At 40.0% G+C, this 23,404-nt stretch overlaps 1 protein-coding gene across 1 annotated transcript; it reads right to left on the bottom strand.

Moving 5' to 3' along the window:
* Positions 1-1,255: 1,255 nt before the first annotated feature.
* On the bottom strand, positions 1,256-18,008 carry wnt11 (wingless-type MMTV integration site family, member 11). Its single transcript, XM_008428247.3, has 6 exons — positions 17,648-18,008; positions 15,717-15,886; positions 12,011-12,255; positions 9,582-9,859; positions 9,209-9,501; positions 1,256-2,454 (listed from the first exon to the last, which is right to left on the bottom strand). Exons 2-6 carry the CDS (start codon positions 15,797-15,799, stop codon positions 2,280-2,282), a joined length of 1,074 nt encoding a protein of 357 aa, XP_008426469.1. The 5' UTR covers positions 15,800-15,886; positions 17,648-18,008; the 3' UTR covers positions 1,256-2,279.
* Between the last annotated feature and the right edge of the window lie 5,396 nt (positions 18,009-23,404).

Here is a 23,404-nt window from a genome sequence, read left to right on the forward strand (position 1 = left end):
CCTTGCAAGACCAATAGGCATCAGTGATCTTGTCCACAGCTATATTTATGCTGAGGGTGTGAGGATCTGCTGTTTTCCTCATCGACCGGTAGCATTTAGCTGTGACGCGCACAATATTGGAGGCATTGCATGGCTCAAACACCTTGATGTCATCCAAAAAAGATGACATGAACTTGTTGGTTCCATTGTTGTGGCTGATATTTTGTGAAAATCCGGCAGAAATGCTACACTAATCGACTCAGAAATACTCTGAGAGAGTCAGTCGAAATGAAAGACGCCATGTTTACATAGAAACTAAGCTCCGCCAGGCTTTGTTTGTGAGACATGCAGCCACGTGGGATTTTAGAGGGCGTTTCTGGGCGGAGCTTGGTAAGGTCCATAATCCAAACAGCCTGTCAGATTGAACCCTTCAACTCAGTTACAAATCTTTTCATGTCTTATCACTGCACAACCAGAAACCTGTGTATTTCATTGGGCTTTTGTGTGATAGACCAACATAAAGTAGTGAATAATTGTGAATAAAAAATGGTGGTGGTCCCTCTAAATAAAAGGTCAGTTGTGCTAACTCATAAACATTAGCTCCGCTAACGCTAAACTGCTACATCAACACGCTATTTAGCAGAAGCTAATGCTGAAGCGCTAACTTCAAATCAAATGATCTATAACTTACATGCTCTATATCTTTATATCACTGTCCATGTTTTACTTTGTTCCAGTACATTTCTTATTTGACATAAAGTCATACGGGGAAAAACAGAGAAATTGAGGAGAGGAAACAAAAGAGCTGCATAAGCAGGATACATACTCTTTAAAAAAAAGAGCATCAATATAAACGTCCACGTGACCAAAAGTTAAACACAGATGTCAAACTTTATTTTAAACGGGAATTTCATAAAACAGTCAAGGAAATTAGCGATTTTAGGATTTGTCCTGAAATTATAATTTAATGGACGCAAAGAGCACTACACGTTTTTAAAATTAGCAAAGAGGAAGAGAACAATTATGCCAGCTATTAGCGGGAGAGGGAAGCTGGTCAGATGGAAATTTCCAGCAGGACAACAATCTTAAACATACATCAACTGTTCATAGAAACGCTCCGTACAGTCTGAGTGAGCCTGCGCTGATTTGAAAAGAAGGAAACGCTTAAATGTCCATCTCTAGATGTGCAAAACACGCAGAAAAATACCCCAGATCTGCTGCTGTAATTGTTCTCAAACAAGGCGTTGACTCAGAGAGAATTCATTCAAATCCAAACCACATTTTTCAGATTTTTATTTGAACCCATTTATCATTTTCCATCCACTTCATAATCATGCACTGCCTCGTGTTGGTCTCTCACATTAAAGTCCAGTAAATAATATTGAAGGTCAAGTGGTATGAATATGTCTGCGAGGAAATGCTGAGATGATCTGCTTTAATACAAAATATACTGCAGCTGCTGTAAATGGTATGAAACAACATGACTCTCAATGGTGTTTAATTTAAAATGCAAAAAGTCTGTAAGGTTATGGGATATTTTATAAATACTTATTTCTTTATTTCAGTATACAAAATAACAGTATATACACCCACGCAAAAGTGGTTTACAAAACCCATGAGTTACGCTCATATGCTCTGAAAAATAGAATATATTTTGATCTGCCTGCATGAAATTGAGATAATGCACCGTTTCACAAAGTTCTTTGATTTCTTCTCTCGTTCCACAGGGAATCAGGCACGTCATGGTCCAGGCGGGGCACGTGACGAGTCCCAGGCATCAACCGCAGAAATGTTCCGTGATTGAAAAGTACGTGAGGTTTTCCCTTTGTGTTCCTCCTCTGTGGTGTATTTCTCCAGAGGAAAAAAAAAAAGTTTCGATAGTACCTAAAAAAAGTCTGAATCCATGAGAGCCCTTTGATATCCAGGGAAGGAGGCCAAACATATCCTCCAGCATAAAATCCAATATTATTTCTTTTTACTAGAAATATGTTTACACTGGCTTTCCGTACCTCTGCCACAGGGTGAGGGGTTACGATTATTAACATGACAGCGGATAACACCCGTTAGGACGGTCCTCTTTCCACACTTTTCCCATCAACGAACCTCGAAGCCCAGTTGGAAGTTTTAGAGATGAAACGTGATATGGATACTGCACAAGAATATACTAACTCTTGTCGAGATACGCATGCTAAAGCTGAAGACTGGAGCCTTCTGGGTACTGTAGTGCTTTGGTTAATCTGTAGCATGGGGATGGAGAGGGGGCTCAATACGAAGCCGACGGGGGGCCGCCCACCGGTGGATCACTTGCAGACGTATCTCTCCACGTTGCGCTCACATTTTTTGCAGGTCACGTAGCAACACCAGTGGTACTTGCAGTGGCAGCGTTCGACCAGCAACTCCGTGTAGGGGTTGTAGCCACGGCCGCAGCACATCAGGTCACAGCTGTCGCTGCCGACGGAGGTTTTGTTGCACTGCCTGCAAAAACAAAAAAAATTAAATTAAAAAATGGGAAGACTCTCCATCAGTGAAAATGTTTTAAAATGAAACATTTTCACATCTAAAATAGAAATAAAAATACATTCTGGTACAACAAAGAAAAGCAAACTGAAAGAGTACTGAGCGTACGTTTAGTTTTAGCAAACAATGACAGTACAACTACAAAAATAACCTTTAAGCAGGTATTAAATATACTTTTCATCAAGTCCACATTTCTGTTTTTAAAAGTTGTTTTTTTAATGGTCTGTGCACTATTCTAATTTTAAACGTTTTTATTGACCGTAAGCAGAAAATTATTGTAATTAACATAAATAAAGACTGATACAGTCTTTGACGTAAATTAACTTTTTAATGTTTGAACTTATTGAATGGGTCTCACTGTATAAGCAGGTTTGTTTTAAGAATGCTTAACATGTCGAACGGTATTCCTCCAGGGTCAGTCCTTGGATCTCTACTTTTTATCATTGACATTATCAGTCTTCCTCCAATACTTACATTCATCTATATACTGATAATAGAGTTGTTTTATGTTCTGGCAGCACAGGAAGAGGCATTCACTACGATTCAAAATGATCTCAGTGCTGTTCAAAAATGAACTCTTTGACTATAAACATGTTTTATTGCAGAAAAATCCAAACTCATGTTATTTTGAGGATGTAGCTCAAAGTCAACACATTGCATACGATAGTTTCACATTTAAACTACACTTTTAGCTGCTGGTGTAGAAATTTCAGCTGAAGATCAGCCGTTTTATTTTGGAAATCATTAGGGGTCCAAAGATAAATCTGCTGAAATGTCCCTAATTTTGGGAGATCGGTCGAGACTTGCGTGAGAAGCACCAACCTTATCCACCAACCTTGTCGCCTTCTGCTCTGCAGTAAAAGAAGGCCGACCGTCAGACCGGGTCACGTCTGGTTGACAACAGTCACACCACCGATGCCAACTTTGCAACTATTGTCGCTATACTTAGTGACTTTTCAAACAAACAAAAAAATCTGCGGCAGCCAAATTTGGTATCGGTTTAAATATCGGTGTTCAGAAAACTGTAATCAGTGCAACCCCAGAAATCAGCCCTGTTCCTATTTGAAGCCAGGCAAGTATAGCTTCTAAGAGGTTGTACATGTTGGAAACATGCATCCTGCCTCTCACTGTCTGCATGTTAGACTCGGCCTATAGCATGGCTGTCTTAGACTTATAACAAATCTCAAAGCTCCTTCCACAGATTTTTTTTTTCTCTGAGCTGGTCTCCACCAGAAGACTAAATCACAGATTTATAAATCCATTTTTGGAAATCTACCTACGTACCTGCTAAGCTAAATCAACCAACAGACGGTGGGATTTTACCTATACCTTCTCCAATCTGAACTGAGGAAGAGGTTTTTGCTACAAACTGCTCCTATGTCTGGAATCAATTACAGAACGTCTGAATTATAACAGAAGTTGATCTCTGAACACTTTTTAAGGGGTTTAAAAGGATTAGATACAAACTAAAGGTAGATTGTACCTAAAAATGTTTCTGTCTTTGGAAAATAGATTTTTCTATCTCTAGTTAGAATGAGGTGAATGATGAATGTTTTTTTTTTAAATCTCTTTCAACTCAATTAACCCTTTCATGCATAGTGGTCACCACAGTGGACAGCTATCTAAAAGAGATTTTCTTGTGCTGCTTGTGGATTTTTATGTTATAAATGCACACAGACCACTGAAGTGGACACTAATGCATCATAAAATACACCCATCAACTACTGGCCTTCCACTGCAAATGCAAGAAATAATTTTTGTTAAATCCAATATGGCCGACAGAGAGAAAAGCATGCCGACCGACGCGGTCCCTCCTTCTACTGTAGACGACTCTTGCAGATAAAAAAAAAAAATATTGTGACATCAGATCACCCCTAAAGAACAATACTACTGATGTATTTTTCAAATAACATTGTATTTTGAGAAAATTACAATTGATTACCTAAAAAAGAATTTAAAAAAATTATTTATTTTTTCCTACCTTTTTTATGCCTTAAGAAAATAAAAATAAAAAAATTTGAAAAAAATCGTGACACAAAGGATCATAATTCATGCACGAAAGGGTTCATTTACACTATAATTCAAAAAAAAAAAAACTCCTGCGGCCCCTCGCAGGCTCTTCAATAATTTCTTCTGAGAGGTTGTGACCGACTGTCGGGCTTTAACCTTTCGTGCTCTCTTTATTCCAGACATTTTTTTCCTCCATTTTGTTGTCTTTGAGCAATGGCTACTTTGGCGCCTCTCATTCCAGAGGCCCGGAGGCATCCCGAATGAGCAAAGAATAGTCCTTTCATAAATCAAACAGGACACGACTCTCCCTTTCTTTGGCTCGCCCCTCCGAACGTAACTGTTTGGTTTTATGGTGGCCGGGTGTTAATGACCAGCGGGGTAAAAGAGCCTCTAAACTAATGACCGCTGCAGGAAGGAGGGAGGGAGAGCGAAGACTGAGCGTCAGGTTTGCTGCATCAGAGGGAGCCACACTGGTCACGTTAGTAGAGTCAGGAGTAAGAGGACAAAACGTCTGCAGGGTTAGATGCAGGCATCAGGATTCTGCTCAAGGTCAAAATATCTGGTCTTTCCAGGACATGACAAACCAATGCAGCAAGTGATCCCATTTCATCTATTGGGAATGCTGGCAGAATCCCACTTGGATTTTCACTAAGCAGGCGATAGTTTTTTTAGCTGACAGAAAGGGAAGAACGAAGTATGTCCTCTTTAACAGGGGTGTATTATGCAGAGTTGGCTCTTTAGAGCGTTTTATAACGTTATTCCCTCTTCAAAAACTTAACTGGAGTTTTGCTCTGATACATTTATGCATGTGTCAGAAATCATTGAATCTCTCATGGCAACCAATCAGAAGTGCCTAGATGCCTGCTCATACAATGCTCTGCCTATTTACCCACAGGTTAGCAAACACCTGAGCTTATACAAACTACAACATTCCTAAAAACAACTGCAAATGGCATCACAGAGAAGTATTGCTGTGCTGACATGCTAAAGATGGATTGTCGGAAATGGTAGGAGCTTCTTAAAGAGACAGAGGCCAATTTCAAGGCGTCAGAAATGGGCGTGCTATTTAAAAAATATTTTTTTTGTATACATAGTATTTTCATAACAACTGAAGGTCACATGGTTAATTAATTGTGCTATAAAATGGCACCATGTGCCTGGAAAACACATAATACCCCTCTGTGTTTCAGACATCTATCATAGGCCCAAATAAAGCAACACAGAACAAAAATCATTAAAAAAAATATTTTACCTTCAAATTTTTAACTTCTAAGTGACCCTAGTCACTAAAATATCACTAAAATTCATGAAACAGAGGTGAACTTTCCCAAGACCGGACGGCCCCCCAAAATCTCCCAGAACAACATCTATTGCTCTGCAGACCTCTCTGAAATAACATAGAACAACTAACTTTTAGCTGTGGCCTATTATATACGGTATCTGCAAGTTTCAGCAAGTCAGATTTAAAACGTTTTTAGATCTTTTTAATGCTACCTTGAATGACAATCCTGCTACATTACAATCAAGCCAAAATGCAAATTTGGCTTGATTGTAATGCAAAATGCAAAAATCTGGTGCTTTTTCACCACAGATTTCACCTGGCCTCAGAAGTCAAATAAACGAATGAATAAAATACAAAAAATGTAGTTATAGAAAACAATAACAGTTGTAAGTGAAGTGCATTCTTCAAGTTCAGTTTCAAGATAAAAACTATTTGCTTTCTTAAATATCTTAAAAACAAATTTCAGCTTAAGAAAGCGAGAGCGTCACACATGCCCAACAGGTCGAGTATCAGCCAGTAACGATGTGACAGTCATAGTGTAAACACTTGTGAGTATAAAGCATGATGTTATAAGCTGTGTTTCTGGTGTGTTATCACCATGCACTGCACTCTGAAAGTGTCCTCTACATTAAGCCGGTCCTCTGCTTATCTGTGATAAGTGGCACAAGATTGCAAGACTCATGATTTAACAGTCATGTGTTCTATGACATTTACAACAAAACAAATCTGTCAGCTGCTCAGACGGCCTAATATGGCAGTGATGGCGTCCGTACCAAAGCACGACCCTCCGCTTCCTGAAGGATGAAAGATTCATTGTGATCCGTAAAAAAAGGAAACAAAACGTCGACACAGGAGCAAATCTGGACTTTTTTGCTTCCACTTTTTTGTTTGTAATCCTCTGCAACAGAGACGTTCAAATTTAGCGACTTTTAATTAAATCTGGGATTCTACGGGTTCTCTCCTGTCTGATGTCTTCTCTGAAAACGAGAACGGCGTGGGTCCATCTTTATCTCTGACCGCTGCTGGCTAGGTCCCCGTTTCTGCCGCCCACTCAGAGCAATATCAACTCGAGGGGCCCTTGGCGCTAAGAATAACTCCATTAGTAATTGTTTTAGATAACAACACAAGCGCTCCATTCACAATGGCCTTTTCAGCGGCACATGCTCAGACGGGGGGGCGGCGGGGAACGCAGACGGCACGCCGCTTTTTATCAGCCGGGCCTGGAAAATAAACGCAGCCGAAAGGCACGGCGGGCGGCGCTTAGCTGGAGCTCACTTCCTGGATGAGCAGACGTTCGGGACTGGTCATTTCCTCCTTTGTCTGGTGCTGATATGAGTCACGCTTACAAATCTAAGCCAGAACCCATCGGAGGTTATGATGGATGTGTTTGTTTTCTTTACCTCAAACATTAAACAATATTGTTTTGAACAGTGACGCCTCCAGCAAAAAGCTGTGCTAAAAACTGTGGCGTTTATCTCCGGACCTCGTCAAGGTTCTTTGGGCGAGCTAAAAAACAAACGCTTGACGTGGTTAACGTTTCCACCGGGGAGTCCGTACAGGCAAATCATGAGATTAAAAGTTTTTATGTAATAAAGCTATAAGTGATAATGTTGTTATAGAAACTACATGTTAGACCTCCGTGTTCTTTTGTTTTTGTGGCGATAGAAGAGATTAAACAGCTGTGGGCGTGATTAAATCCCGAGGTTTTAGCCATAAATGTGATTATTTTACAGCATTTACACTGTAAAACCGTATTATAATCAGTTCAGTCAGAAGAGGCTCTTTCTTTCTTTCTTTCTTTCTTTCTTTCTTTCTTTCTTTCTTTCTTTCTTTCTTTCTTTCTTTCTTTCTTTCTTTCTTTCCTTCCTTCCTTGCTTCTCCACAGATTTAATCAGCTTTAATCAAGCACTGATGGTTTAAAATCCATTATGATTCAAGTTAACATAAAATATGAACTTTTCTGACTACTTCAAAGTGATATGACAAAATGATTATTTTGGAAAAATGCAGCCAATTAGAAATGCTTCGCTCTCTCCCTCCACAAAACTCCAAAGGTCCACAAGTCAGAAAAAGGCTAGAAAATCTCTTCCCCTGGTTGGTGAGTTTCTATCCTGATCTGAAAAACACGCCTCCACAGTTTCAGTCATTAACGGCTAAAGCTTTCATATTGAGATGATGGAGATAAAAGTTAGTTCCTGTGGAGCAGTGAGTAGGTGCCAACACCGTCCCCCACCTGTTTCTGAGCACTGCAGGTTAAAAACAACTCAGCCCAGATCTCCTGGTTAGAAGAATGAAAAAATAAAAAATCAGCTGTTTGGAAACATTTCTTGATCGATACAAGCTAAGCAGATGGTTACAAAAATAGATTAAAAGACGCACATTAAAAAAAAAACTAATTCAGATTTATGCACTGAAATGTGAGTTTCAGTTAATAAACAACCCGGTTGGAAGCACGCCGGAGACGACGAGAGGTAGACCAGATGGATTTTATGGGTTTCGACGTGTCCTCTTGGAAGTTCCGACGAGACCCGCGGTGGATGTATTTCCGGCGTGGTACTCAAAACACACCTTTTTAGATCTGCCTTTTGCACATGACACAATTGGTTTGCCTGATTTTACATAGATTTTATATAGATAACATTGTTTTGTTTTATTTATTTTTATCTATTTTTAATTGTTACATTTTATTTGTTTCTGTCACAGTTTTTTTTTTTTTTTTTACTATTGTACGGTGTCCTTGAGTGCCAGAAAGGCGCCTTTGAAATAAAATGTATTATTATTATTATTATAAAATTCAATAACCTATCATTCATTTGTTGTTTGCAAACGATGCATCTGCAGCTAAAAAGATACGTTTAATATCAACATGTGAAAATTTCTGTCCTTTCTGCATGACTTAGCATCAATACAGTGTAGGCTAATCTGTTTATTATTTTTTTGGATTAACTGATTTGTGTTTGGAAAGCAAAAGTTGCTTAATAGGAAATTTTTTATTTTATTTTATTTATTTTTACAAAACTTGGTGAAACTAAAGCTGTCTTTTCTTTTTATCAGTAGTACAAAATGTAAATATATGTATTACATTTTTGGCTTAATTACGTCTCTGGACATGTTTTTCAGCAAGTGCCATTTTTTTTAACAAATATGCTGTAACTACAAATCAAATACTCGATTAGTTGATTATTTTAATCGTCATGATTAAGCCGATTAATTGTTTTACTTTTCAGTTTAAAATAAAATCCTTTGGATCAGTACTTTAACACTTTATTGTATACTTTTGAGTAAATCAGATGGCAGGTTAATTTGTGGTATTTTGCCTCACTGCTGCGATAGTGGCCCATTTCTACTGCGTAACGGTACGTGGAGCTGCACAGGTCATTTTAGGAATGAAAGAGACAGAAACCCAAATGCTGCTCTTACCTGTCCTGCGTCCCAACAGAACCCAGTTTTTCATTCTTGGTGCAGAAGTCTGGGGAGCTGTGCAAATAGATCATTTCATTCTCCCGCAGCGGCCTGACATCAATGTCTTTGGGGACAAGATGCTTGCGCGTGCCCATGGTCCGGTAAACCACCTTGGTAGCGGACAGGTACTTGGACTTCAGGTCCATGGCGATCTCCCTGAGGTCCTGGAGGCCTTTCCAGCAGGTCCTTATGGAGCAGGACCCAGAAACACCATGGCATTTACACTTCATCACCAGCGCCTCTTTCAGTGCCTGCACACCAACGAATCTGGATTAACTCACCACATCTAGAAAGAACAACTGGGCAGAACTCCTCTCTAACACTCGCGTACCTGTCTCCCGACTTCGCTGTTGTGAAGCTGCATCAGTTTGTTGGCACTGGACCCGGAGCGCTTCACTTTCATGGGGGCGTCTGAAAACTTGGAGCCCATGAAGAGGCCGTAGTTGAGGTTGTCGGCACAGCCGCCCCAGCGGTAGCCGGGCTCTGGGATCTCTGCGGGGATGGGGCCACACGAACACGTCCGTAGATCCCCGGAGGTGCAGGCCTGGGCGATGGTGTGGCTGATGGTCGCCGCCGACAACGCGTACACAAAAGCAGCCTCCCTTGTTCCTGAGAGACGGATCAGAGTATTAGGAACAATATTTGTGTGGCCTCTCTGGCTACAAATGGACCTAATTTTTTACTTATTTTTTTTACTCTTATTTTAATATCATAGTTTAGGGCTGAAACAATTAATTGTGATGAATCAGTTGTTGAAATAATCGTCAAATAATTTACTAATCGATTAATCGCTAACTGCATTGAGATGATATCAGCACATTCAGAGCATTAATTAGAAAATATATGCATATATATTTTGCATTTACAATAAATTCCTTTTTGACTATATACACGTTCTATCCAAACTCCTCCAGTGGAATAGTTTTAATTTCACCTGCCACAGCATTTTAGGCAATACAATTTTTACCTTCTTCTCTTGAATTATTTGGTTTATTATGTTGCTAAAAATAGATTAAAAACATTTTCTGGGCCAACAAATTATAAAACATTTGACACATAAAGTTCTGAAACAGAACAACTTCCCTGTATTAGGACAAAATACCTTTTTTTCTACCTACAATAATTTGTTCTTTTCCACTTTGTTCCAGTAAATTATTGAATTTGCATTTAATTGTTGAGAAGATAAGAAAATAATAGACAATAAAATTATTCTGTGCCGTCAACTTTACAAAAACTTTGGGCCCACCGTAACTTTTTATGTGGACCTCTATGTGCTAGAGACTTCAAAAAAACAGTTGTGTGCTTAAATATTATTTTATGAATGAAATCAATGTTTTCATCTTCAATAAGTTTCTATTTTCACAAATATTTAATTCTAAGAAGAACTCATAAAACAGAGCGACAGCTATTTATTAACAGTGTAACAGTTAGTTTGGTTTTATAGATACAATCTGCCACAGCCGACTGTTTAAGGTCATTCATAATCTTGATTTGATCCAAAATGAAAATGAGTCTGACACCGCTGACTTAAGGCATGCCTCTGCAAGGCTCTGTATAAAAGCAATTAAAAGCATTAAATTGCAGCTTTCATAACGATTAACTCATTTAAAGATGCTCAGATGAAAATATCAAGGAAAAAGGATAAAAAGCCCACTTTTGATACCCATATTTAAACGCGCTCTGTTTTTTATTCTGCCTCTCTAATGTCCAGTCTGTTCTAACTTTTCTTGAGTGCTTTCTTTGGTTTTGTTAGAGCAAAAAAGCAGAGACCTGCATACACAACCACCGGTTCTCATGCTTTAATGTAGAGTGAACGCTGATGTGATTGGCAGTGACGTGCACACACATAATGTCAAAGCATGGGAGCAATCGGAGGTACGGGAAGGAATCACGGTTAGATCAAAGCCAGGCCCGGTCAGCGATGAGCCATTTCCTGTCCGGTGCAGACTGCTCGTTAACCCCAGGGCAGCCATGTCCTGTTCAATGAGCGCTGTACGCCCCAAAACGCCGCCTCACTTTTCCTGACGCGCCGTCCCTGAAACTACCACTGACTGTTTCAAGGTTCTCTGGCGATGGGAAACTGCTGGATCAAACTGCAGTCCAAGCAGGCATGCGGCCTGAGAAAACTGTGCTTTCAGACATACAAGCCAAATTACCACACCGAGTAACAGCCTCGGTTCAATTCCTTTCTACGGGTTGTTCGTGTTAAAGCGATGGGAATTATTTTTCTGGCAGCAAAATTATACGGCGATCATGGAAAGCGTGCCTTTAATCCAAACTGCTGTGGCTTTAAATATTTGCTTTGATTTGGAACTGGGGCTGGGCGATGTGGACTTAAAATTGTATCACGATATTTTGTGGTACTATTGTGATAATGATAAAATTGACAGTAAGAATTATTTATTCATTCTTTTTAAGGGAACTTTAGCTGTGACTGCATGGCGCAGCAATCAGAGCTCCACAAACACAAATACTGCTCTCGAAAAAATGTGTGATGCGCTTCTTTAGGACACCAGTCAAAGAAAGAAGTATGATTTGTGTCACTAAATGCACATAGTAATTTAATTTAATCATATTTTCCAAATTTACTGGGAAAGAAACTGAGGAAAATAGTATAACTAATAATCCCAACAATATGGGCAATAATTTGAACTTATTGTCACGATAAGAAATTTATCACAATAAGTGATAAACGATACGATAAATGCCCATCCGTGTATGAAACACAGCGGTCTCTTTCTCTCTCGACGCCAGCTGTACCTCTCTCCAGGTCCGGCCGATACTTGGTGGCATTGACGGGGATTTCGATGGAGGAGCAGTTCCAGCGCATGTCGGCGAACGTCTTCTGACACGTTTTCTTGACTTCACGGGCGGCTTGGATGATGGTCTGCATGAGCTCCAGGTTGCTGCGGCACAGCTGCGCCTGGGAGGACACCATACCGGGGAGCAGCTTGCAGTGCTGCGTCTGGTTGACTGGTCTTGAGGCGGGTGTGTGTGACAGCGCTCTGCAAAAAGCCAGAGACAAAAAACAAACGCACTTTCAGTCAGTGTGCTCTCGTGATACGCTCTGTTTTAAGCCTGAAACGTTGGCGCATTTCGCCATAAAAACGATGATGTTGTCGTTTTGAGACCATTTTTCTTATTCTTAAAATAATAATAACAGCATATTGATGCAAGTACACCTCTCAAAGATTACAAAAAGAACATTGATTTCTAAAATTTATTTCTGAAACTGGAAGGCATTTTAAACATCCAAAGCAAATACATGAAACAACCGAAACAATAAATAAAATTGATTATGGAGTAAAAATAATACAAAATTGCCCTTCAAAACATGAGGCTCAGACAGGGAAAACTGGCAAAACTGCCTGTTTGGACTTTTGTAAAACCAAAACACAAAGTAATATCTTTGTACCATGTGAAATGTTTGCAGCATTTTTTTAAAATGGCAGCTTTTTAGTAACATTAAAGTGGAGCATCTCTTTAAAGATTAAGCAAACAATACAAACTAGCACGCAAATGGAAATGATTGCTCTCATTTTAATTTATAATGCGATTATTTGATTTATTGCTTATTGTTGACTGGTTTACACTGCATATTTCGATTTTGGTGCTGATGGTTAAAATATATTAATTGCTTGATTTGCGAAAGTATCACTTTTATGAAGATAAAATTGCGAGATTTATTCCTTGCATTGTGCCAAGTGTTTGATTTCTGTCTTTGCCTGCACTTTAACCCCTGCTCTGGCATGCACAGACAGAAAAGCACGGGTCTATCACACCCTGCAAAGCAAAGTCAGATGCCTATTCATAAAATACAAGTGACTTCTTCTTGGCGCAGGCATTTTCTTTTGTTTAAGCACTGAAGATGTGCCAAAAAAAGAAAAAAAATGAAGAAAACATCCAGAGAAGCTCCCAGCGCAGGAAGTGTGGTCCTCTGCGGCTTCAGTCTGACATGAATCAGCAGAGCACAAACAATGAGAAGTTGGACGGATTCGGTTCGCAACGTTCTCAGACATTAAAGCAGGTTAGGGACCGAGGTCGCAGCGCCTGTTCCGCATTAGAGGGGCCGCCGCTATGTGCTCGGCGATCCGGTGCGACTGAGCTGGGCTCGAACCGAGCCAGCACTCGCAGGTGTTTACAGCTGCATCTGTTTTGAGTTGCGCTGCTGAGCGCGATCAGGGCTCTCCAGCTTTCCCACTTAGATTCGCCACATGGCATTCAGGCTTCTCACCGGCACACCTACTGAGGTGTTGCCAGCGCGTCCTGCAGCCACGGAGGACGCACAACGGCGTGGATTCACGACAGACACACACAGTGATGCAGGAATCAATCAGCTGGTGATGGAAACTGGAAGTAACACATGTTTTGATGCATGAACTGATGCATATTTTCTAGTTTTGTTTTGTTGTTTTTCTGTTGAAACAAATTTTACACAATACCAAGGTTCTACTCTGCATCCCCAGAGTCAGAGCCAAACAGGCAGTGTTCAGTTTTTAAGCTTCACTAATAGAAAATAGCAAAACTGTCGAAACATTGAGTTATTTAAATCGAAGCTTTCCCCTTCATTGGTAATAACTGGAACGTTGATCAATATATATCTTTAATATTTTATTTAGGGGTTGTATCAATTATCATGACAAATTTCTTGTCATGATAAGAATTTTGATTTATTGTTGTCACGAGAAATTCCAGTTAATGTAAATGTTTTTTTTTTTATTGTTTTCTCCGCGAGAACAAAAACAAATATCGGTAAATTCGAAAATATGATTACATGACGTTCCTATGTGCAGTTTAGTGATATAAATCACGGCTCTCTAACTGTGTAGTGTCCTGAAGAAGCTTATTTCAAATAGGAATATTTTTCAGGGGAAATATTTGTGGCGCTGTAAAAGCTGTACCACGCAGTTACCTAAAAAAATGAAGTAACAAATAGTTTTAGTCATCACTTTTATTGTTTTTTTAATTATTATTCTAAGTCCACCTCTCTCACCGCTAATTTAATTCTGATTTATTTTTTGGCGTTTGTGATGATGTCATTTGTCAAAATATAATGTTTTTCTCTGGTTTCATAATTGGTGAAACCAGCAAAAAACACGTATTATGTTCTTATGACGTAAAGCACTTTAACCTGCGTTGTTGCTGAAGTGTGCTGTACAAATAAACTTGACTTGAAAATTTATATTTTCAAAACCATAAAACCTGTTTCAGTCTTTCAGATTTTCAGCGTTTTTCCCAACTCTGTGGAGAGAAGTAGAGCTGTGCTACCCTCCCCAACCCGTTGCTGCACACTTTCCCCCCCGCTTTAAGACAGATTCAGATCGCTTAATCTGTCAGTTTCAAACAAAACCAACTAGCATCATTATCAAGGTAGCGCCGTCTTAAAACCACGGCTATCAAGCTAAAGCAGCAAAAAGCAAAAAGTGGCCAAATAAAAACACAGCAAAAAGAGACCATATTCTGTGCAATAAGCAGTTAAAAATAACTTTTTCATTTTGCTCAAGTCTACACATTAAAATCATAATAGCACCAAACGTAATAAAAAAATAAGTTGTCTTCTTTCAGAAGCAGTGTGAAATTTTTTTGGCCCTTTATTTAAATAAAGTGATTTAATCATGCTATAAAAGTCCTTCTTTATTATTTAAAAAATCTATATTGTACCACAACTTTACGTTGTTGTGTTTTTACTTAAGGTTATCAAACCTGCTCAGTTTACACAAATGAGTTTATACGCATTAAAGTTATCCAGGAAAAAACACAGGATGAAAAGGAGCGGGTTTGAGCTCAAACTAAATCAGAAATCACATCGGTGCATCTCTGTAAACTCTGCAAAAAAGAAGAAGAAAATAGCAAACGTTCACCTCAAACATAAACTAAATCTAAAATAGCAAACTGGGAATTTTATGGACTTTCCAAATCTCTTGTGAAAATTGGTTGTTTGCTTTTACATTACAGCGAGTAAAAGCAATCAGCCTCTGCATTGCGTCTTCCAGCTACAGCGAGCCATTTTTTATAATTTGAGGCCTAACTAGACTACACACAGAAAGCGGTGACACCACCGCGGCGCCAACTCATTTTGCCCTCCTGCTCTTCTTCTGCCGCCAGAATTCGTCACGTTCGCCGTCTCCGACGTGAAAATGTGCGACATAAATTGTGTAAGATTTTACTTTAGGCCGCATTACAAGTAATGAAACAATTACGATTTCCTTTATAATTTCGATAACCAGTCGCTCTCCCCCGGCATCGGATACAAACACACAGAACACACAGTGGAGCTTCACGGAAAGCTGGTGTCTGTTTCCAAGCTGCCGAGAGCTTTTCCGCTTTCCGAAAACGTCCAGCAAACAAAGTTCCAAATCTTCAGTGAAAACAGTTTACACGTTAAGCTGGTGGGGAAGAAGTAAAAAAAAAAAAACCACACTTTCTGCTTACGGAACAGGACGGTTGGATTGTGGAGGATACTTACAGCCATTTGATGCCCGAGCAGACCTGAGACAGCAGCAGAGCAGTGAGCACACCGAGAGGCAGGATGTGAGAGCTGCTCCTCATGATGGCTTCCAGTTCACACGGGACGCAAACACAAAGAGCTCACACTCAGAGGTCAACGCGCATGGCCCGGCCCCCAGTCACAAAGTCCTGCAGCAAATCAGGAGAATATCAATGCAACGCACACAAGAAATTCAGCATGAGATGTAAAACGCAACTTCAACTTCAATTTGGAAAATTCACATTAGGATAAATTTAATTAAGTGCATAAAGTCGTACTATTTTCCATTTGGATTATTTTGCCTTTTTATTTTCAGGCTTGGTTTTACTTGGTGAAATCCGTCTCTAAAATATCAAGGGAGTCGACTCCCTTGATATTTTAGAACGGTGAGAAGAGCAAAAAATACATAAATAAAGCAAATATGGGGAAAACGTCTCAAGGCAGAGTCCACTAGCAGCTGTTGTAGGCCAAGTATTCAATCATTCAGCACCGAAAATCCTCTGCCGGAGCTCGTTCCAGCCAATAAACACAGGGAAAACAAAAGCAACAGCAGTGAAACTTGAAGACAAAGGAACAGTTTGCATTTTCACAAAAATCTTTATTCTGCAACTGTAAACATGCTCAAAACAGCACAACCAAAAATAATAAACTTACTCCAGCTTACTGTTTACATAATCTAAATCTGAACACAAACAAATAGTCCCATACTTTAATTTTTCTACTCATTCCAATTAAGGGAATCTGCAGTGGAGGATTGTTCCGTACCATGGCGCCCCTTTAATTCAATTTATTGTCACAAGGAAAAATGTGAGAAGCTCCAGATCAGGATCACATTAGCAAGACAGCAGCTCAGATCAAGGCAGTGATTTGTGTAGAGAGAGAGGGGGACGGGGCAGATCTTCTGAGGCCTGATCTGATAAAAACAGCCACTGATAAACTCAAAGCCTTTGAAGAGAGCGCGTGAAACGTGCACGCCGCTGATAAGTCGCGCACGTAAAAGCGCGAGGTCCGCAGCTCGGCGCTGATTGGTCGGAGTCGCTTTCGAAGCTGTTTTAACTAAATTAGGTGATATTAATTGTTGCCTTGGTGTAGATTTATGTGTGTGTGTTTGTGAGTGTGTGGCAGCGGCTATTCAAGCTCTGCCAAGTTTTCACTGTGAGGTAAATACAATACAATCTTTAGCTAATCGATGGAACAACTGGAAACCCTCGGGGAAAGCCTATTTGAAGCTTTTGTTGCGTTTTAAATGACTTTCCGATATTTACATGTGACCAAGACTGACCCAATAAGGTAGCTCCTGTTTAAAAGGTAGGTCTGCACACACACACACACACACACACACGCAGACACACAGTATCTCTCTCCCCCCCTCTCTCTCTCACACACACACACACACACACACACACACACACACACACACACACACACACAGGGAGAGAGAGAGAGAGGAAATTTTTTCTTTTCAATCTACATTCTCTGTTTAAGCTTTGTTTAAAATATCTAGGATAAACAATTGGGGACTAGCTAAGCAGGCTGTATTACTTTTAAAGGAAAGAGGCATATTTTTTTTGTTCCGTGTTTTTTTTGTTTTTGTCATTTTAACAGTTTTAACTACAGATTAAAAGTTAATGAACAAATCAAAATTAAATTAAAAAGACTTTTTAGGACAAAACATTCCGTCGAAGCAGACCAAATATTTCTACCGCCAGACTTCCAATCACCTCCATCTGAATGTCCCCTCACCTACCATCATAAACCGATAAATTGCAGGTTGCCGCCGCGACAGCAGGACCTTATTACAGCTTACGGTTCCGCCAATGCTGTTTAGCAGCACATTATTTAAACCGGACACCGCGCTCTTTCTGAAGCAGCAGCTTAACTTTTCCTCCAGCCGTATCTCCGCGGCTCACCTTTACCGCGCCGCTCCACAAGTCCGCACAAGCAGCCAGGAGGGAAAAAAGTTAAATCTCAGCGGGTCGCGTTATCCTTCAGGTCAGCTGTCCTGGTTCCTATCAGCTGGAAGCTTTAGTAAAATCCAAGACGGGGCGGTGGATCGGCTCCGGACAGGTACGCATGGTGTGTGTGAGCGGTGTCCGGCCAGCAGCCTGTGTGTGTGTGTGTGGGACAGACAGAGAGGCTGGAGTGGAAGTGAGCTGAATGGGGGCAGACTGAGCTCTAAAATACCCCTGCCCCGCTTTGATCTCACTGCTGATGTCAGAACCGCATTAGCATAAGAACGCGGGGCTGCACCGGTGTTTGGACCCGGAGCGAAACACCTTCATATTCCCACAGGGAGCTGGAGGGACAGACTTCCAGTCAGCCCCGATGATAAATAGTCCGTTCACGTTTCTGCTCTGTGACATCTTTATGGTTTCTCTGGTTTTATTAACAAACGCCAGTAAAAGTCCATTACAGATCCCTGCGAGGATATTTAGTGGTGTCTTATCGAGCTTTGCATTATGTCACCACTAAGATATTGTCTTGTAAATGTAAATGTTATTTATAGGCCTATATGATGCATTAGATCAGAATCGTATTTTTTACTCATGAAACGCCACACCTGTTTTAAAGGTTTAATCTTATTGTCCTCTTTGGGGAATAAAAGCAAATGAACGTTTTGCAAGACTACTAAGTTTTAATTATTTATTTGTGAAAACCCTGCTGGGACTTGAGCATTATAGTAAAGAAGGGGGGAAACCTTTGTCTATTTTATGTTGCATCACAAAGGCATCCGAGTCCAAAGAGTCCGCCGAGCCGATCCAGAAGTCCTGTTATTGTTCCAAGCACTGAAGCTCAGTAAATCCACTCAAATCTCAGATCAGTTGTTTTCAAACTGTTAAGCTTATGACTTGGACAATGTCAGAGGACAACACTCATTACTCTGAGAATCAGTTAAACGTTTTATTTATTTCTGCAAAGTAAATAATCTAAACAGGGATACAAAGACAGCAAAGCCAATATATTGTTTTATTCACCCTGAAGCGGTTTTCCGTCTCTTAAAATTTTTAGCCGGAATATGTATTACCAAGTGTTATTTTTATTATTTTCTCCAGAGGATTGTCATTCCACATTTGTTGATACCCAGTCTCAACTTTGCGAACCAACGCCTTAGACGACCAGGGCAACTAAACGCCTTGTACGGGGGCTAAAATTGTCTTGTCTTTGTTTTGTCTTTTCAACTGCCAGTCAAAAAATATATATTTATGTAGTTTTACTGTAAGGATGTATAATGGTTCATTTCTCATTCTCTACTAATTAGGCATGAACTTTGATCACATTCTCATGGTTTGATAACTGGGGAAAAAAAGCAACAATTATTCCTATAAATTGATAAAAGATTACTTTTTACGTAAAGGTTTCTATAAAAATGTATTCGTTTATATTTCTTTACCATTTTGATACACATAGTGAAACAAATATCAGGTTTTTTTAATGATTCGAAACATTTCCAAAGAGCCAAATTATATCTTTTTCTTTCTTGCAGACAAGATAAAAATGTTCTCTTTCAGTCAGCTGACCAGCAGTGCACAGCAACAGGTGGTGCTGTGTTACTCTGCTCCATACAGTTGGAGAACTTTCTGGGGACTCTTGGCATCTTATTTATGCTATAAATTGTATGAATGGTATAATAAAAAATAGTACTCCAGTTTTCAAACCACAATAACTTGATAGAGGTAAGGAGACCATTCCTATTAACGTGACATGCAGTTTATCTATTTTATTTTACATTTCATTTGAATGCAGAGCGGGGGAAATGGTGAACAAAAGTAGTGGTTCCCATCACCAAACTCAGACAATGAATGTAGTCAAATCATAAATATAAATGATAGAACCGTGTAGGGTTACTGAAACTCTCTAATAACTACTATCATTAATGTCTTTTTTTATTTATTATTTAAAAAAAAATTTTTTACATTTAGACTTTGTGGCATTTCTGGATTCTTTGAACACATACACAACAAATGAACGAACTCAGGGACTCGGCTTTTCTAAATCGTCTTTACTTTCCCGAAAACCCGTCGCAATGAGCAATTAATTAACTCAAATGAGCTCGATAATTTCCAGTCTAATAATTAGTATTTTTCCAAGTGTTTAGAAACTTCATAATCCATTTTATTTATGGTTTCGGTTATGTGTGTGTGTGTGTTTTTTTTAATTGCTTTTGGTTGTCGTGTTTCATCTTCTATGTTCAAAATGTTGTATCAGTGTTAAATGCTCTGTACCAAATTAAAGTGTATTAATATTTGAGAGGGCAAACTTGCATTATTATGCCATAATTGTTATATTAATTCAAAAATGTTAAATGTTCTCAAAACTACAATATTATCGTTTATTGAAATATTTTCTGGGACAATTTATCATCCAGCAAAATTTATTATCATGCCAGGTCAATTTTCAGATGTGATCAAGTTAAAAAATGTAAAGCTAATATAGAAACATAAATACAGATCAACAAATGCCAACTGAGATTAATTTTCTCCAAATTTTTCAAACCCAAGCTATTTGAAAATATGAAACGACGTTCTCGAGTTCCTCGCAAGACGACATACATCTTTCTTTAATCATTTCGGACACCATATATAACAGTTACAGTATATGCGCCGTAATGCAGTGTGACAGGATATTGTGGTCCGTCCACATTTAGACACACAAACACTCTCTAACACATGTTCTGTTTAAAAATCTTTAAAAAAAAAAAAAAAAAAAAGCAGAAAAGCTTCCTAATGTTACATAGCTTTCCTGCTCGGTCTGTTTTCCTCCGGTATTAACCAGGCTGTAAGCGATACGCCGCGGCTGCAACGGCTGTGGGAACGCAACGTATAGCTTTGGCTCAGGAAGTGACTGGAGCTGAGCTCTTGTCCAGGCCTTGACCTTGCAGCTTCCACTGCTGGCCTTTTGTGCCATCGGGGAGCAGCGGCGGCGGCGGGCCAGGTGTTGTCATTCTGCTTTTGACCAAAACAATCCCCCCCTCTTCCTCTGGCAACCCACTGCTGGCTTCAATACGTATTTGCCAAACAGCTTTACGACAGCTCCATATGCATGAACCTTGTTTAGAATACACAGGGCCAGCGTGGCGGGGGGATGGTGTCAGAGAGGCTTGATGTGTTTTACATGGCAGTCGGCTGTGAATGGGCAACGAGGTCAGAGTGTGTGTGGGAGTTGTGGAGCTTCCAGCAGGACCGGGCCTGTCCACAGACTTTTTACACACAGGCTCTCCATTCCTGAGCTAGGATCAACACGCAGCCCCTTGATCTTCACATCTCACCTTCCAAGCAACACAGAAGATGTGAGGGGTGGCGGCGGGGGGAGTGAGGGGGAGCACGGTGGTTTATTATAACGAAATAATTCACGTCATGGAGGACTAGGGCCAGAACGGAGTTATGATCGATAATCCACGTCGAAGATGAAAACCAGCTTCGCGGAGATAATGTTACATTTGCATTTGAGTTTTTAAAACTGTCACTGCAGCCGAGGCTTTAATAGAGGGGATTACTGGCGAACATGCATCAGTGTCTCTTAAACTTCAACTCCAGCTCCACGGTTTGGAAATGTTCAAATACATTTTCAATCAGATGCGGTTTGATCCAGAGCTTCGAGTTTATTTTCAGCTGCGATGTCATGTAATTGAGACAAGTACCCTCAGATGGGTGGATATTATTAAACCCCAAAGAAATATTTCAGAAACCAAAAAAATGTAAACTGCAATTTATTAGCCTTCAGTCAAACCCTTTATGTGTAACTATATTTTAGTTTTGCTGAGGAATTGTTTGTGTTGCGTAAATGATTTAGAAGGTTTTCTGTGTGCTAATGTCTGAGGAGGAAGAGGTTTCACAGCTCCAGGCTGTTGTCCCTGTAATCTCAAGTGGATCAAGCATAATATCATGAATGGGACGGAGGACCCTCAGCTTTCACCCAGGAGGATCCCAGCCCGAATGGTGCACAGTTACTTTCATGGCTTAGGATATATTCACAAAACCAACATAGAGGGCTGAAGAGAGTAGTCCAAATTCATTGGAAAAATTAATTATCCGTAGGTTAAAATTTCAAAAGAAGAAGAAGAAAACACCTTACGGAACTAGGAATTTTTCTTGATTAAAAAAAACATTGTTTTCCCTTTAATGTTGTCAGTGCCAGCAATAAAAAAACCACAACAATAAACTAATAAACGAACATATTTCACTTTCTGACGAGGATACCTTCATCGCTGCCTGCTGTTCATCATCGGTCAAGCCCCCAGAAAACCGTAGATAATTCTGCAGTCAAATGAAAAGCAGGACTTTTCTTAAAAGCCATCATTTCTGGATTGAAGCAAGAGATTAAAAGTGGGTTTTTCGAATGGAAACAGTCAGCGAACCGCAGCTGTAACGGTTAGCTTTCATTTAGCCTCTTATCTCCGATTCGTGCATGACACGTAGGCATGTGCATGTGCTGCTAGCTGGTTATTGACAAATAAGAACATTCTGGATTGGAGCTTAGTTTCAGATTGGGTTTCGAAATGTTTTTGTGGATCGCAGCTTAGTTTTGAGTGACGAGAGCCTCACATTCAATAGGTGAAAATCCCCAAACTTTGTTGTGTCTGAAACCTCCACAGAAACGAGAAGCGTCGTCCAGTCGTCTCACACACTTTATTTGCATCATTTTAAACCCTCGGCATCTTTGTGCTTTGAGTATGAAGCCCTTTTAAGTGACAGATGGGGGAAAGACTTCAGAACTCAACATGAGGTCCTTCACAAGCATTTCAGACTGAACTCCGGCACCATGCAGCCCATTTCAGACCTGTATCATCACTCAACAAATGCTTCTTGTAAACAAAAGCCGACATTGTGTTGCTACAATTGATATTTACATGCTAAATTAAAACGTTATGGGTAAAAATACTGTCTACATTCTTGATAAAGGAGTTTTGGGATCAGTATTTTCCTGCCAACACGGTGCTGTTGACATCTCCGTGAGTCCAACTCGAGGTTTGAGGTCCCGTTGTCAGAGCATCAGTCATACAGGTCCTTCATCACAACGTACAACGACACCCTACTATGTCTAAAGAGGTGTTTCTGAAGAGGAGCAAAATGTGTCAAGTTCCTTGGGGGTTACGATGGGCCATGAGGGGTGGGGAGACGACTCCAACCTTCTCAGACACTCAATTCATTTACAGATGTCTCTGCTCCCACACTTCCTGCTAAACACAAAGCCGAGGGGGCGACGGCAGGATCACTAATCTCGGCATCGACCGGGCCACTGGCTTCTAAACACCACGCTAGATAAATTGTGCAGATACATCTGGTTCTTGTGAATATTTACACTGTTAGATCGGAACACCAAAACATCCTCATAACGGATTAAAGCTTGGGTTTTTAAGGATTACAAAAGATTTGGACGTTCCTCTTCTGTATATTCACATTGCTCAGTGGAGACTTCTCAAGAGTCGAAAAATAACCGCTAACGGATGCAGATCGAGATCTAGGATTTGAAAGCAATAACTTCGGAGTTAGATAAATCTCGAGATCCCTCGTAAATCTAAAAACCTCTTACTGTCGATCCAGAGGGTAATTTATGCTATCCCATCTCACCAACAATACCTACACTATCCCTCACGTTTCACTTACTGTTTCAAATTGTACAGTTTTACAACTGCAAATAAAAACGAAGTGTTTCTTGAGGGTACAATG

The sequence above is a fragment of the Poecilia reticulata genome, chromosome 14 (genome assembly GCF_904066995.2).
Source record: "Poecilia reticulata chromosome 14, P_reticulata-male-v2, whole genome shotgun sequence".
Classification (NCBI taxonomy): domain Eukaryota; kingdom Metazoa; phylum Chordata; class Actinopteri; order Cyprinodontiformes; family Poeciliidae; genus Poecilia; species Poecilia reticulata.

What these genes read in the sequence shown, in the direction of transcription:
- wnt11 (XM_008428247.3), bottom strand. Translation starts at nt 15,799, where the DNA reads ATGAGGAGCAGCTCTCACATCCTGCCTCTCGGTGTGCTCACTGCTCTG. An exon ending in TCGGCCGGACCTGGAGAGAG is followed by an intron (nt 9,860 to 12,010) that starts GTACAGCTGGCG and finishes TCCGTCTCTCAG; the next exon opens with GAACAAGGGAGGCTGCTTTT. An exon ending in TCTGTTGGGACGCAGGACAG is followed by an intron (nt 2,455 to 9,208) that starts GTAAGAGCAGCA and finishes TTGTTTTTGCAG; the next exon opens with GCAGTGCAACAAAACCTCCG.